Genomic DNA, 15,859 nt, shown 5'->3' on the forward strand with positions numbered 1-15,859 from the left:
CGGTGGTGACGCGCGCGGGCCGGCGCTCGGCAGCGGGGACGGGCAGGACATGGGAGCCTAAAGGGGCGGCTCGGCCCGGCGTAAGGGAGCGGCGGTGGCTGTGGCGGTGCCGGTAGGTGTATGACGGGCTAGGCTTTGGCAGCTCGCAGCGCCCCGGGTAAGGCGGCAGGCTGTCTGATCCGGTTCGCGTTCTCCTCCGTGCCGCGTAGCACCCTGTGCGGGGCGGGCTGTGGCTGCCGGGGGCCTCAGTGGGGCGAGGCGGGCCTGGCCCGGTGCGGTCGCCGTCCTGTATCGGCTGCGCGGGGCAATGGGGCGGCCGGGGCGCCGGGCCCGGGTCCTCCGAGCCCCCGCCTCAGCTGTGGGCTACGCCCGCCCCCGTGTGCGAGGAGGCCTCGTGGACTCGCCCCTAGCGGGGGCGGCAATGCCATGTCCAGGTGGTTTTTATTTGCTTGGTGAGAGACCGTGAATTGCGCTGTTAGTAGGGCCCAGGAGAAAACGCACCTCTTGTTGCTTCTTATTAAGCTTATGTATTGTGTCCTGCTGCCTTTAGACTAATCTGTAAAATGCTGTACTGTTAATGTAGTAAACAATGAGAATTGAAGGGCTTCTTGTGCTTCTTTCACTTGTACCTCTCGATGCTTTTGGTGCTTCTGGGAAGCTACTAATGAGTCAGCTTTATTTTATGCTTTTTTCACTTTTTTCTCTTTCTGTTTCACTTAATGTGAAGTCAGCACATGACTTGACACTCTAAGTAAACGATCTAAGGGAACTTGGGAAATTTCTTTATGCAGCCTCTCTAACTATTTGCCTAGCTTTTTGTTTTGTTCTCTGAAAAAGGGTACTAGATACTCAGTCTTTAGAATTAAGTGTTATTTTACTTCCCCTTCATAAACAAACGTGATTCTGTGCTGTAGAGGGAACAGCTATGTAGTAAGGTGTTTAGGGACAAAGGCAAAGCCACTTGTGATATCAACTGCTTGCTTGATTGATCCACTTGAGCACTTTATTGCTTACTGGCAGTCTAGTAGCCAGTCTATATGCCTGACCTCTGCTCTGCAGTTTTTGAAGTAGGAGCACAGTTATATAGCACAGTTTGTGTCTTTAGGAGAAATGGAGTCTGTAACTCAGTGAATGGATCAAAGTTGGACTGTGAATTTGTATTGGCCAGTATGTGATTTGGAGGAGGTTTCACGAGGCTTTTTCAGGAGCAAAAATGAGTTGTTGAGGTGAGAGTAGAACTGAACACAGTGCACAGAGGAGGTGGCATTGGTAGCGCCTATTCTTTGTGCTATCGCCTCTGTGCAGTGTGTTCAGGAAGCTGATAAGGGAAAGCAGGAAGCATGCAGAGTAGTGTCTTGGTCCTGAGCCCTGGTCTCTTCCTCCAGGGCCACAGATGCTTTATTCATTTATCTTGTAGACATAATAATTTCTGGAGGAGTACATTCTGGTGCTGATGCCTTGTGCCACCCTGTATTAGCTGGGCTGAATTTCAGCTAACTAGCAAGGAGGATAGCTGTTTGTGTTAAGGAAGGGTTTTAAACACCCAACTTTTCTGTATTAGTGATATGAAGAATTTGAGAGAACAAAAAAACCTCCATCGCTAAACACAAAGCTGTGTAATTTTGATCTTTGTAAGCATGCACAGGAAATTCATACTCAACATTCACATATCTAAGAATATTGTTTCATTAATTTTTCCATCTTTTGGGGAAGGCAACAGCTCTCTTTACAAGAGAAGGAACTGAGAGCATCTGCAATCACCTGAGGCTGTACTAATTCACTGACAGCTAAAAATACAGCTCATGAGATACTGGCTTCCAGTCAGTTGCTGCAACAGCTGGGTTGTATCACCAGCTACTTCCTATCTTTGTGGTAAGAAGGCATAAGCTGTATTTCTCAATTATACTTGTAGATGCACCGGATAGGCTATTTCCTTCTCCCCCCCAGTTTAGAAGTTATCAGTGAAAGAGGAAGGGAAGTTTGTGATATTGATTAAAAGCATAACTTCACAGGAAAAGGGGTATGTGCAAATAGAGGACCTTCAGATGCTGAGTAAGGAAGTAGTTTATGATATGTAGCAAATGTAATGGATATATCCATTTCTGACTTGCATTCAAAATTCTGAAAGGAATTCAGCCTATCAGAGGTACAAAACTGCTTCTTGTCAGCCAGAGATGCAGAACAAAAATCTTATTCAGGGTGGGTTTGTGAAAGTGCCAGCAAGCAAACAATATTGATCTGGTGCAAGTAGAGCTGTCTGGCTTTAGGAAACTTGTCGCTTTTGTCAGCCTCTCCCTGTCCAGATGTGGACAGTGTAATTGGAGTTGAACAAGCACTTTGTCAGCATTGTGGCACCCTGCAATCAATTTAAATTCATAAAGATCAGTAAGGGTTTTGAGTATTTTGGACAGCACAGCCTTAATGTGTTGTGACGGTCATAAAGCAATGAATTAAGTTTTCTTTTTTCCTAGAGACAATGACAATAAGCATTAGAATTGCTTCTCAGCTAAGTGCCAAAGAAGAGCATATTTAAATAATGTAACTCACCTACTATAGCTTTCATTACTATCAAAGTGTCTTATAAATCCCAGAAGATTATTGGTATTGAAAAAAAACCTTAAAAATGCTGTGCAAAGTCACTGTTGTAATGGCTTCTGAAACTTGTCTGCATTGGAAGCTGAGTGTGTTGGTATAAATAGCTGGCTTCCAGTTGGCAAGTAATTCTGAATGAAAATGAAAATACTTGCAAGGAAAACCCTTAGTTGTGCAGTGGGGTATTTTAGGCCCATGAGAGAGACAACAAATAAGATTTTATGTTAATTTTTTACAGTGTGCTCTGGGAAGGTGGGTGGCAGAGGTGATTATGTTGTCACTGGCTGCATACAGCAATGCTTTAAGTCTTGAGGGTCTTTCCATTCAAATGCTTTATTACCTCCCCCCCAAGTTTTTAATGTGCCTATTGTCAGGAAAGCAGCCAGTGAACCGCTGTTGGATGAAGTGATACTTCTGTAGCTTTCTGATCACAAGCGGGTACTTAAACCTGGAGATGTGGTCCGACAGGTCACCAAGGAGGTTCCTAACACTGAATTTGCTCCTCTCACACTATGAAAGTTCTGCCTTGGCAGATGTTAGCTCCCAGTTCAGTAGCTGGGGACAGAACTCAGTGCTTGGGACTGATCCACTGCAAATGTGGCAGTGTGAGCAGTGCTTTTCCCGAGAAAAATTTGCACTGTAGTCTCCCGGGATCACTCTCCTGCTAATAGAGACCAAGCCATAGTTCACATCTGTCTGTCACCTTCCAGCTTTCTCAAGTTAGTCAGAGAACCCACTAAAGTGCTTCAGCTTCTCTGTGAGTGTTGATTAACAAAATTGAGATCTCTAAACCAGTGATGCTTTGAATGGGCCATGAACAAATCACCTCAAAAGTGCTTCTTGTGTCCTTCATTATTTTGCAATAACCTTTGCTTTGTCTTTCAGTCCTTTCCAACCTAAGAACTTCACATAGGAAAGTGAATTGAAAGTTTTTCAGGGTTTTTGGAGCCATGACTAAATGGATAGTAAGTGGAAAAAAGGCTGTGCAGACATAAGTTTGTTTCTTCTTGTCCAGGAGATAGAAGTAACTTAAGCTTAATCCATCCTCAACTGGCTTGGGCAGCAATGTCGTAGTTATGATATGTATTATAGTGGTGAACTTACAGGATGGCTTAGCCCAACATGAGTAGTCTTGTGAAGAGATCTAAAGCTTTAGGTTGGAATTGGAATTTCAAAGAACTCTTTCTATCTTGTACAATCTCCCAAATAAAGCATAGCAGTAAAAATTTGATGACCATGTGTTTATTTCCTTGCTGCGCTGGTTTCTCAATGAATCTTCGTTTTTATAAGGCAGTGATAGTTAAGGTAATGAATGTGTTGTAATTTGTTTCCTAGTAGAAAGGTTTAATGAGCCCAGTTATCTCAAGAAAATACATTTTTGTAGCAAGTTTAGTTTTGCATACTCTGCAAGTACCAGGCCTTCCTATGAAAGGGGCAGGAGGGGAGTTGTACTGAAATGTATTTAACTGAGCAAATACTGCAGAAAACTGATAAAAGAAAGTAAACAAAGCTGACATCACATCCTTCCTTAAAGGAGTACTGCTTTGTCTTAAGGTACTTTAGATTCTTGTTTAAAGTTTGCCCATCTAGAAAGAAAATTAAAAATAGCAGACTATTGATATAATTATGAAATATCTTCATAGGCTGTTGTCTTTTTTTTACTTTGGTTATTTTGTGGCTAGGATTTTGTAAATGGTAGGGGAGGGAAGGTGAAGAAAATAGACATTGAGTATCAATGTTAAAATAAATGCTTGCCTTAGCAAATATTATCATAACAAATGTTATCATAGCCATATCAAGTTTTTCTCTCTGTATATTTTGTCTTTATTGAGTAATCTTAATGCCTTACAAATTTTGTCATATACCATTAACATTGGAGCAAGATACCTCCAAGGATGTTTTATGATTCTTAGGCAGAAAGATGGGTAAATGAGTATCCTTTCTGTATGTATGTATATTGTGTTCTGTTGGAACAGCTGAGTTACTTCAATACAAATGGCCTCATCTTGGCCAATAAAATTTCTTTTGAGGTATCTTGCATGAAGGGCACCTGCTTTGTTCAGCTATTCCAGTTAGGCCTGTAGCTATTGAGTCTGTATTCACATATTTGGAAACAGTCTATTTTGGAAATGTTTTGTTTGTTTTAAATTAGTGTTGTGTGCTTTTTAAAATGTTTTTAAACTGCCATGTGGTGAGAAGTTTTTATTGCCTAGAGAATGTGTTTTTCTGTTCTGCCTTATGGCACTAATTGCCTCTGCAGAGCTACCATGTAGGCTGTGTCTGTGCTTACAAAAGCAATGCTGCAAACTAACAGGAATAAAACTATGGGTTTTTGGAGTCTAATGCATTTGGCTTGGATATTCAACTTTAAACAGACATTATAATCATACTAATTCCAAGAGCATGCTTTCTTATGCCTGTATTAATAAGGAAATCTTAATATGTCTTGTTTTATATACTCTAATGGTAATGTCTGAAAAGCAGATAAGCTTGCTGGGAAGTTGAAAGAAAGAAAGAAATGTTCTGTCACTTTTCAGTGACATAAGACCTCAAAAAATTATCAGAAAAGCTCAGCAAATAGCTGAACCCTTTATCTGTGATAAAGGTTGTCAGAACATTTCTCTTAACCAAGTGTTCTGAATGGTTTTACTTAGCTTACACAGGTAATACCCTCGCAATTATATGAGCCATCACTTTGAATTATGGTTTCATGTCACAAGAGGCACAGCACTACAGGTGTCCAAATATAAGCATCAGAAGATAAGCACATGCATAACTCAGCTTTGAAAAAACTTGGAAGTAACTTTTTTTCCCTCTGTGTCTGCTGTGTTGGAAGGGTTTTTCCTCCACATCTTGAAGCTGGATTTCTTGATTGTTAGGTCAATTTATAAACAGCATCAAGACAAAATACTATTAATTTAGGGCAAAAGTGAGTGGCATGCTGTGCATTTCTATAGAACTTCTTGCTGGCTGGCACTGGAGCTACTCATAAAGATGTGAGCAAGCTAGGGGAACACAAAGCTTGTCTGTCAGCTGTTAGAACTGGTTTGCTGATGACACAAAACTGGGAGGAGTGGCTGATACCCCAGAGGGCTGTGCAGCCCTTGAAAAGGACCTCAACAGGCTGGAGAGATGGGCAGGGAAGAACTGTCAGGAATCCAACAAAGGCACATGCAGGGTCCTGCACCTGGGAAGAACAACCCCAGGCAGCAGCACAGGCTGGGGGCCAACCTGCTGGAGAGCAGCTCTGCCAGGAGAGGAGGAACCTGGGAGTTCTGGTGGACAACAACTGAGCCAGCAGTGCCCTTGTGGCCAAGAACACCAGTGGGAACCTGGAGTTCATCAGGAAGAGCACTGCCCGCAGGTCCAGGGAGGTGATCCTGCCCTTCTGCTCAGCCCTGGTGAGGGCATATCTGGAGTGCTGTGTCCAGTTCTGGGTTCCTCAGTACAAGAGAGACATGGAGCTCCTGGAGTGGGTCCAGCAAAGGGCTAGGAAGATAATTAAGAGACTGGAGCATCTCTCTTACCAGGAAAGGCTGAGGAAGCTGGGCCTGCTCAGCCTTAAGAAACAATGGAGAGGGGACCTCATCAATGTCTATCAGTGTCTCAAGGGAGGGTGTCAGAGTGGACACCCTCCCTTGAGGAGCCAGGCTCTTCTCAGTGGTGCCCAGCAACAGGACAAGAGGCAAAGGGCAGAAACTGATGCACAGGAAGTTCCACCTGAATATGAGGAAAAGCTTTTTCATGGTGCAGATGACTGAGCACTGGAACAGGTTGCCCAGAGATGTTGCTTAATCTTATTCAGTGAAAATAGGTACTTTCCTCCCTGTCTCAGGTTTACTGGTCCTTAGGTGTGCAGATCAGCTTGAAGAGTGTTCTCAAATTCAAAGCTGGGACTGCCTCAGATAAACTTTATGAAAGGAGCTTAAGCCTGTGAATGAAAAGATAATTTACTGATTATACACTGAAATTGGACTACTGAAAACAGAGTTCGAAGCCTTGTATGAGAATATCTGTTTGTTTTTTTTTTAATGATAGCAGAAACTAACATGCACTGACATCTACTTTAGAGAAATCTCCTAGAGCCATAGTCTCAGGCTATGCTAGGTGCTGAAGACCAAACCTGCTGAAATGTTCTTTAAATCTTTAAGTAGTTCAGCTGTAAGGGATTTAGGTGTCTTGATTTTGGTTCACCATCAGAGTAATGCACACTTATTGTGAAGAGCTGTGGGGTAACAGTGGGGCAAATCTGCATAAATTTAACTTCCTAGGAGCAATTACTTTTGTTAGATATTCTAAAATACTGATCTTGTAGGGGAAAATTAGTCAAGTCAAGCAGGATGTTTGGAATTATATCCATGAGTACCATGAACTTAATTGCAAGCTACTCATGTGAAAGATCAAGGAGTAGTTTAAAATTAAAGGGGAAAATTTGAGGGGTGGGGGAAATATCCTCTTATTTCTCAGCTTATGTGCTATCTCATTAAATTCTTGTATAGCTTGTGAGCTCTGTTTTCCCATTGCTAGGAGTGATGGCTTTATTACCATTCCTCCAACAAAAATGCAGATTCTTAACTCTGAAAAACCTGTCTCTGATAGGAATACACTTATTGATGGGATTGCTAATTCATCTTGTATTTTAGGCAAAATATATATCTTCTGTTTTTAGCAAAAGGTAGATCATGGTGTCTTGGGACTTCAGTTATGACCCTGTGCTTATTATGAGAAAGGTAGATTGAAAAACCTTTGCTACAGTTTCAGACATACCAGTTAAAACCTTTGTGGATCCTTTTGCATTTGAGGAATTCACCATACAATAACAACAACCATTTCAAGAGTCTTACTTGAGATCATTTTAGGTGGTGTTTCATCTGTGAAAATGTTTCCCCTTTTTCTGCTATTTAAATTCTTCAATGGAAATGAAAAGAACACCTAAAGTTTATACTAATAACTTAAATGTCTTAATAAATGTATTTCTAGATTACTGGGCAAACTAATGTGTTTTTCCAGTATGGAGAAGTTTATTTTAAGACCTTATTTCCTGTTTTTTACCTTACTAGCCATAGAATTTTTTCAAAAATGTTTAGGAAGCCAAATCTTGGAAAAAACCATTCTTCATATACTGATTGTTCCTATATTTCTTTTAGCTCCTCACTTAGGTCGTATCAGCTGAATAATTATTTTAGTGTGTTCTAGTCCTAATGAGATGTTTTACTATGCAGAATGAAATGTATAGGCTCTCATTCTTTGAACTATCTTCTACTTTCAACTCAAAATACTGATGAAATGATAATTCTAATGCTTACTTGGTATCTGTTATTACAGGGGGAAGGTTCTCTTTAACGTGATTCCTTACAAGTAGCATTTCCTCATCATGGATGAGCTATCACCTGAAGAAATTCAGCTGAGGGCCAACCAGGTCACTGATGAGGTAAATATCATAGGAAGACATCTGGGATTACAGTATTTGCCTAACAAGATCAGAATATCTTTTAAAAACAAAGACAGACCAGGGTAATGATTCTGCAAGGTTATAGCTGAATGTTTTAAGTTTCCACTGTAGTTGGTGAATACTGGAGTGAAGACTACTCCTAAAAATAAGAATGAGTTTCAACCGCTGGATTTTGAAGTCACTTACTTAACTGAGTACTGATCAACCAGTTGTGATTACTGATATGATAGAATTTGGTTACCTACAGCATTGTTAATTGTATTGATACTTCATGGCTTTCTTATTTAACTAAAATTCATTTGAATATGTAATCTTTTTTTAAGACTTTGCAGTGGGATAAGAAAAATAATAGCAAGGACTAAAACCAAAGAAAAACTAATGTGCTGCCAATATGTTGTAGCATGTATTAAATATAGACAAGGTGATGAACTGTTGGTGTACAAGATGTATACTGTTGCCTTACTACAATGAACTGACAGAGAAGACTTTCAGATACTGATGTGTGTATAAGTAATTGATGCACTCATTTTAAAATTCTCTTTCTAGTCTTTGGAAAGCACAAGGAGGATTCTTGGCTTGGCCATTGAGGTAAGAAAAAGCTTTTGAATTCTCTGGATTTATGAAGTATAAAAAGCGTCATGGTAACTGTAATTTTAAACAGTTTTTTGTCTTTCTCAAGACACACACACTTCATCATTAGAACTTGCTGCCTTAATTGAGTAGTAGCATTAGGATGACATAACCTGCATGATTTTCACATTCTATCAGATTACAGAAGAATCAATATCCTTTTAACCTGTTTTAAGCAGAAGGATCTGATCTCCAAATGCTACAGATTAGTTTTAAAAAGTCTTCTGATGGTCAGTTATGTCTTTGGCTGCTGCAAAATTTGCTTTTCATAACATCTTTCATCTGTATTTCAGCTCACTTTGTCTGTGAACAGTTTAGAAATGTTTCAGTACTGAGGACAGTAGGGGTCAGCTGGGTGGGGTGGTAGAGTATGACTGATCTTGGTTCAAACAAGTAATTCTACATACATCTCCTTACAATCTGTTCATCAGTTTTAACTGATCAGGAAACTCTTAACACCCTTTTACATTATTTGCAACAAATCTGTATTTGCGTTTATCAAAGTGAAGTTGTATGAGGAAGCTACTCCTCTGCACAGTTCTGGTTGCTGAAGATGCAGCTGTTACCAGTAAGGCATTTGATCACTGTAGCCTGATGAATACTTCACACACAAGCGTTAAGTAAATGTCATGAGCCAACATAACTTCTCTTGGTATCATAGTTTCCCAATTCATTCTATGCTGCCAGTTCACAGTAAAGCATGGGTGCAACTTGCATGCTAGATCCAAGACACTGAGCCAGCAAAGAGCTCTGCTGTAGTATATTCCTCACTGCTAAATTCTTAAAAATTATTTTGCAGGCTTTGTTTTGCTTGCTTTCATTCTGGCTCCCAGGACTAAAGGCCTTGTAAGCCCTTTTGAAGGACGTAGGGATGAATGAACCAAATGCTAGTTCTCAAAATGAAGCACAGCTAGATTTGCTTTTCTAGCTAGATGTTGTCACAGTTCAATCTGAGTATTACAATAAATTTTATCATCTTTTGTAATGTAAGAAAAACCTCACAAAAATACCACAAAAGCCCCACTAATTGAGATAGGCTGATAAGCACCTTACCTGTTACACTAACATAGCTTTAATTTGAGACTTCTAATAGCTTTACTACAGAAGTTATTTTAACTACAGTGTTTTATTATAATCTTGGTTGGATTATCAAATTTACTATCCAGACCGTCTGATTTTGCACTGCAGTCTCATTTTATATCTGCAACTAAATTTCTTTCTGCAGTCCCAGGATGTTGGCATCAAAACTATTACCATGCTGGATGAACAAGGAGGTAAGTTCTTCCTTAACACTAAAAATCAATATTAGAATGTAATGAGTGTAAGAAAAGAGCTATCATAAAAGAGTTGTAGCTGAAACTAAAGGCTTATTATTAAAGACTATTTAGGTGAAAATGAGATTTCCTAGTTGGTTCTTCCTAGGTATTTGTAGTATTTAAAATATGTTTTAAAGTAGTTGTGAGGTAATGATAGTTACAATGTAATACAGCCCTGCTACAGAAGCTGCTTTCTTCCAGTATGGCATGAATGTAACTAGCTGCATTTATTCTAAAAGTAGCAAGAGAAATGCTGCTCTAAGGATGGGGAAGATATTTGCAAAGTAGTAACCAAAACCTCTCGCTGAATATCTTTCTTAAAAATTAAAAAAAAAAATCCTAGAAGGCAGGAAAGAAAAAAGTCAATAGTCTTGATATAAAAATAGAACTGAAACTTGTTCCTGCTATAAAGAAATGTTAATTTTACCTACTTCTCCCAGTCCATGTTTAGTCAGGTTACTTGTTTCTCTTCTAGAACAACTAAATCGTATAGAAGAAGGCATGGACCAGATAAACAAGGACATGAGAGAAGCTGAGAAGACACTGACAGAGCTCAACAAATGTTGTGGGCTCTGTGTCTGTCCTTGCAACAGGTCAGTTATATTAGTACTTCGGCCTAGAGTTCTAGAATATTCACAATATCTACTGTATCAGGAAATATTAACTAATTAAAGAGCTAATTAAAAAATGCTGAATCTCTACCAAAGTTGATTGTTTTGGTTTGTAGAGCTGCATCCTTTTAAAATTGTATGAGAGTAACTGAAGCTTACTTGTATCTAACCATACATTGTGGCCCTTTTACTGTAAATATAGCTGCTATATAGCATCCTGCACAGTTGTGTCCTAATCTCCTTAAGGCTTCTATTTAGTAGAAGACTATCAATATCCATGCAGATGAGACCAAATTGGACTGCAAATAGCTATATGTAAGTGCCTGTCTGTTAGAAATGTGCTTCCAAAAATAATTTTTTCACAATACTTTTGTACTAATTTAAAAACAAGACAACTTATTCATGCTTTAGGGAGGGTGGGAGAACAGAGCAGACACTGGTGTTAAAGCTTTAATCTTTTCGCTAGTGACTATGTAAATTCTTGCAGACCTGCTTCACATTACTTCCATAGCATCAGTGTTATGGCTGCCATATCTAAGTCAGTTGAGTAATCTAATCTTTAGTATGACACTTGATTTGTACTTTTAAACAAGTAAGGAGCCTGAACAATGTCAGAATTATTTTTGATGGTATCCTAGCTTTAGGTGGTAAAGTACCAAATTGTTTGTGTTAATTGGATATGATCACGGCCCTTCCAAATGAAGGAGGCATAAATTGAGTATGGTGACTGAAGTGAATAGTGTGTGCATTTGTTAGTTTTGGCTCTTTAGCATGAGCAAAATCAATTATCATTCAATGGAGAAGTAGCAGAAGTTTAGGTAAATATTCCTTGGAGTAGCTAAGTCTGCTTAACCAAGAGAATAGTACTTTAAGGGTCATTTAGGATATATATGAATGTGACTTCTGAGGCTGAAAGTCTCAGTGCTTTAGTCCCTTGAAAATGCAGATGTCCTGACCCCTGGATAGGTGTGCTTACTGCTATATATTAGTTGGCTCAAGCTGGTGGAGTTTGAGCATTTTGACACATTCAGTCTGTTTTCTGTAGTTGACAGTCTTATTTCACTGAAGCTAAGCAGCTTATTGACACTGAGCAAGCTCAGAATTTGTCAACTCTTGTGGCACTCCAAGTACACAGATAACGAGAACAGAAGTAGTTGTGTACCAAACTGGACAGTAATGTATAGAAAAAAATGGGTAAGTAGAGGGCAGCAAAGAAGAAAGAGTGAGTGTCTTTCATATATCTACTGGTACACCAACCCTTTTTTTCAATGTCAGATTTATTTGTCAACCAGTTACTTCCACAGCTTTTCATATTTTTCATAAAAGCATAAAGCTATATAAGCTAAATCAGAACACTTGCTGAGTTACTGGGTTTTTTAGAAATTTCTCCTAGGTTTAGATTGTTTATAAAAGCTTTGTGAAAATAAAAAATACTGGCAGTTCTGTTATACAATCTATGTGCTATTAACAATTTACCTTTTTGTTGATCTTTACTACTTTCTTCTCCATTCTCTCCTAACACTGATGCTTGCTTTCTAAAAATGAAGACTAGGATAAGAAGCTGTATTCACTTAAACTGATGAAAGTGGATTTAGGACAAGGTCAGTGTTAGTAGTGCAGATGCATATTTAACCAGCTGTCTGAAGTGATGTTTCTATTGCATTTGTTCTTGCATGTGCATGATGTTTGTCTGCATGTGGTTCTCCTTGTGATTGTGATGTTTTGTAGTACTGGCATGAATAGAGGACGTCCATTACTACAGAGGGTATTATTAGCTGTGGAAATGGTGAGCAACTGCTTGAGCCATTGCTGGTTGGACAGGTTGTGTAAATTGCCTTAGTTTTGCAGAAATGAAACTTGAGAAATGTGAATGTATAGTAATTTGAAAAACAGCTCTTAAAAGCAGGTAGTGAGAAGTTTTCGTCTTAACTGTGCTTACTTTGAACAGTAATTCTTTTTCTGGCTGTCTACTTCACAGGTGCAACTAGTCCTCAGGGTGCTTGTTTTTTGTTAATACTCACAGTTGCCTCTGGCACCTAAGACATTGCTCCTCCAGAAGCAAATCATACAAAGATCTCTTCCAGTTATGACTTTAGTATAAATGAGATTAAAATATAATGCTCAATCTAGTTGCAGTAAACTTCAAGATCTTTAGGCCTGTGTATGTACAAGGAGATAGAATTGACTAGTTTAGGTTTCTTCAGGGTTTTGTTGGGTGCAATATTTCCATTATGAACGGAGAAATTATTCTATTTTTTTCCCCTCAGTATGTTCATTTTGGATTACTTCTTGTAGGATCTGACCTATGAGATGTAATTTCCCATATTGAATACATAAACATCAGTAGAATGAGGGGGAATATTTGTTCATTATAGCTAATTTCACAACTCTTCAAATGTGTAATGTCCAGGTTACTGAAAGGCACCATATCTCTAGAAATTGCCTGTGATTGCAGTGTTAGGTGTATTGAGACACTACAGATTTCCCTTCACAGGTGTTTAAAGAAGCAGAAAAATGGCAGTGTCTGGATTGTCTAGCTTAAACCTGAAAATGCCACAAAACAAGGTGAACATGAGAATATTCTCAAAATAAATTCTTCAGGATTCATGAGAACAGACCTCAATTTAGATAAGTTTGTTTTGCTAGGTTTTCTTCTCTTCATGCTTTTGTGGCTCTGTGATTCTTGAGACTGCTTTGTGTCAGTGTGCTTTATTTTTTTTTCTCCTATGATTTACATGGAAAAAGTATAATGGCAAGTTGGCTTATTGATTTAATGGAGTTAGTACAATTGAATTGCAGAATGAAAGAACTACTTAAACATGATTACTGTTAGTTCATAATCAAAGTTAACATGAGAAATATTAACTTCTTCTGTTGCCAAGTAATTTTTTAATGTTTGATTAAAAAAATAGTAGCAATTAATGGTTTTCTTGCGTAATATAGGTATTTGTTTGAGAGAGTTTTTGCATTCATCCTCATTTCTTCCTGAAAGGTAACTAATCTTGTCTCTAGATTAATTCCAGTTATAAGTGCAATTCTATTTTATGACAGGGTAAGCTTTCCTGTGACTGTCATAAGCTTCTGTCCTCTGTTGAAGTATTGCTTTAAGCAAATTACTGTTCTTTTAATAAAGCTTAAGACCAAAGTGATCACTGTCTTTAGAGTAACTCAGTTGTGTTTGTACTATCAAGATACAAGAACTTGTATTATATAGAAAAAGTTTTATCTGCACAAAATTTCATCTCTTTTGGGCACAAGACAAATGTTTATGAAAATTCTGGATTAATACTGAATTTCAGTCAGGAAGCTATATTTCTGATGTAGTGGTTCAGATTTTTTATTTTTATGGAGTAGGACAAAGAACTTTGAGGCCAGCAAAGCATACAGAGCAACCTGGGGAGATGGAACGGAGAACTCAGCGGACCATGTGATATCCATGCAACCAAGAAGTATAAATCAACGGCAGCCTCAGACTTCTGGAGGACCAAGTGGTGGATATATTACAAGGTTTGCTAGTTCATATTCCTCAATCTCAAATGCACAATCCTTTTACTAGTTGTCAGCTTCTTTCAGATGCATTTTAGGTCAAGTTGCTAAATAGAAAACTTTACTATTGTTTGGAGGAATTGATGTGTCTTGGAGAGCTGATGGCAGACACCTACACCTTCAGTATTGTAGTGCTCATCCTACACTCCTTTTTTTTACATAGTGGTAGTATGGTCAGTCTGTTTCTGGATGTGAGAACTATAAGGCTTAGAACTCAGTTATTGAGGGGACTGTTAAAAATATCAAGGTCTATTACTGTCAAAAAGTATATTTGAGAGTAACTTATGTCTTAAACTTCAGGTAACTGTTTTAATTTTTAAGGCTATTTTTGTAGTAGTGGCTAGATTAGCATTCTTTTTTTTTTGGTGAATGCTTGCTTGAAATACAGGGAGTTTTAAAAGGGGAAAAACATACCTTGGTTTGAATACGTAGTGCAACAAACAGTCAAGTTTTACTAGAGTAAATCTACACTAAAAAAAAGCAAGTTCTTGATTCTTGGAACATTGTCTTAATTATTTGAACAGGATAACCAATGATGCCAGAGAAGATGAAATGGATGAAAATCTTGCTCAAGTTGGAAATATTCTTGGGAATTTGAAAAACATGGCTTTGGATATGGGCAATGAGATTGATGCCCAGAATAAGCAAATAGACCGGATAAATATAAAGGTAAATGTCAAAGGTGTTCTCTGCTCTCAATTCAGAGGTTGTAACTCAGAGGTTATTAGGAATGTGCTCACTGTATTTGCAGCAAATATGTGATAAAGTTATGTTATCCTCTAGGTTGCAGTGATTTGAACAAGAGATACACTTTGATATATATAGAGTATATAGCTTAAAATTCAAATGCTTGAGTGCCAGGAAACCTAAATATACAGCACAGATGACTACTTACTCTGAAAACTAATAAACTTCATGGGATCAAAAGTACAAACATTTACTGGAGGTAAACCTGGGGGATTGTTAGTTGCAGGAAATTTCTTTTCTTGCAATAGGGAATAGGTATTTTTAACAATACCAAAGCTCTTCAGAATTCCTAGAAAGTCACTATATTGAATGTAAAGTAAAACACAAGTTATTCATTGCCCTAATTCTTGTGGATTAATTAATATTGGACCTGGGGAGACTTTGGAATAATGGTGTTTGTAGGTGCATGGGGAAATGGTCTGCACATTAAGTTAATTATAGTAACTTCCTTTTTTATATATAATTTTGTTACTTAAGTGTTAGCTTCTCCAAACAGATTAACCATATATAAATATGTTTTGGGAGGTTTCTTTCAAACAGAAGCTTAATGAGAATGCTAAGTCTATTTTAGAGATGTCCATATTCTGAAATGAGTAGAAGTTGTTTTATAGGCATCCTGGTTGAGAAAGGAAGAAAAACCTTTAATGAATAGTGTGTATTAAAGATTTCAAAAAGTAGAAGCAAACACTGATTACTGTGAAATTATAGTATTAAGACAAAATGGGATTTTAAAAATCTCACTGAAATGTTGCAGTAGACTTAAAAGCAAGAGGAATGGAATTCCTCTGACCTGACAAAAATGCTGGTTGCATATGTGTCAACAGTTCAATTTTGTCTAGTAATTTAGTATTGATAAGGCAAATCAACATGATTATATGGAGGATGCATTAACTGTTCCCGGAAACTGCACATCTGATTACCATGTTAAAAAAGTTAGACACTTGGAAGTACACTAGAAAATTTCT

General features: G+C 38.2%; 1 protein-coding gene across 2 annotated transcripts in view; it reads left to right on the forward strand.

The window, feature by feature from the left end:
* Positions 1-15,859, forward strand: part of SNAP23 (synaptosome associated protein 23) — a 23,174-nt gene continuing 7,315 nt past the window's right edge. Inside the window, exons 1-7 of one of the 2 annotated variants that reach the window (XM_030950530.1) lie at positions 1-112; positions 7,918-8,023; positions 8,591-8,632; positions 9,900-9,948; positions 10,466-10,583; positions 13,956-14,108; positions 14,672-14,816. In XM_030950530.1, coding sequence (XP_030806390.1) covers positions 7,967-8,023; positions 8,591-8,632; positions 9,900-9,948; positions 10,466-10,583; positions 13,956-14,108; positions 14,672-14,816 — 564 coding nt within the window. In that variant the 5' untranslated portion in view covers positions 1-112; positions 7,918-7,966. Of the gene's footprint in view, positions 158-7,917; positions 8,024-8,590; positions 8,633-9,899; positions 9,949-10,465; positions 10,584-13,955; positions 14,109-14,671; positions 14,817-15,859 lie in introns of both variants that reach the window. The other variant, XM_030950531.1, reaches the window with a different exon arrangement.

The sequence above is a fragment of the Camarhynchus parvulus genome, chromosome 5, assembly GCF_901933205.1.
Source record: "Camarhynchus parvulus chromosome 5, STF_HiC, whole genome shotgun sequence".
Lineage (NCBI taxonomy): Eukaryota > Metazoa > Chordata > Aves > Passeriformes > Thraupidae > Camarhynchus > Camarhynchus parvulus.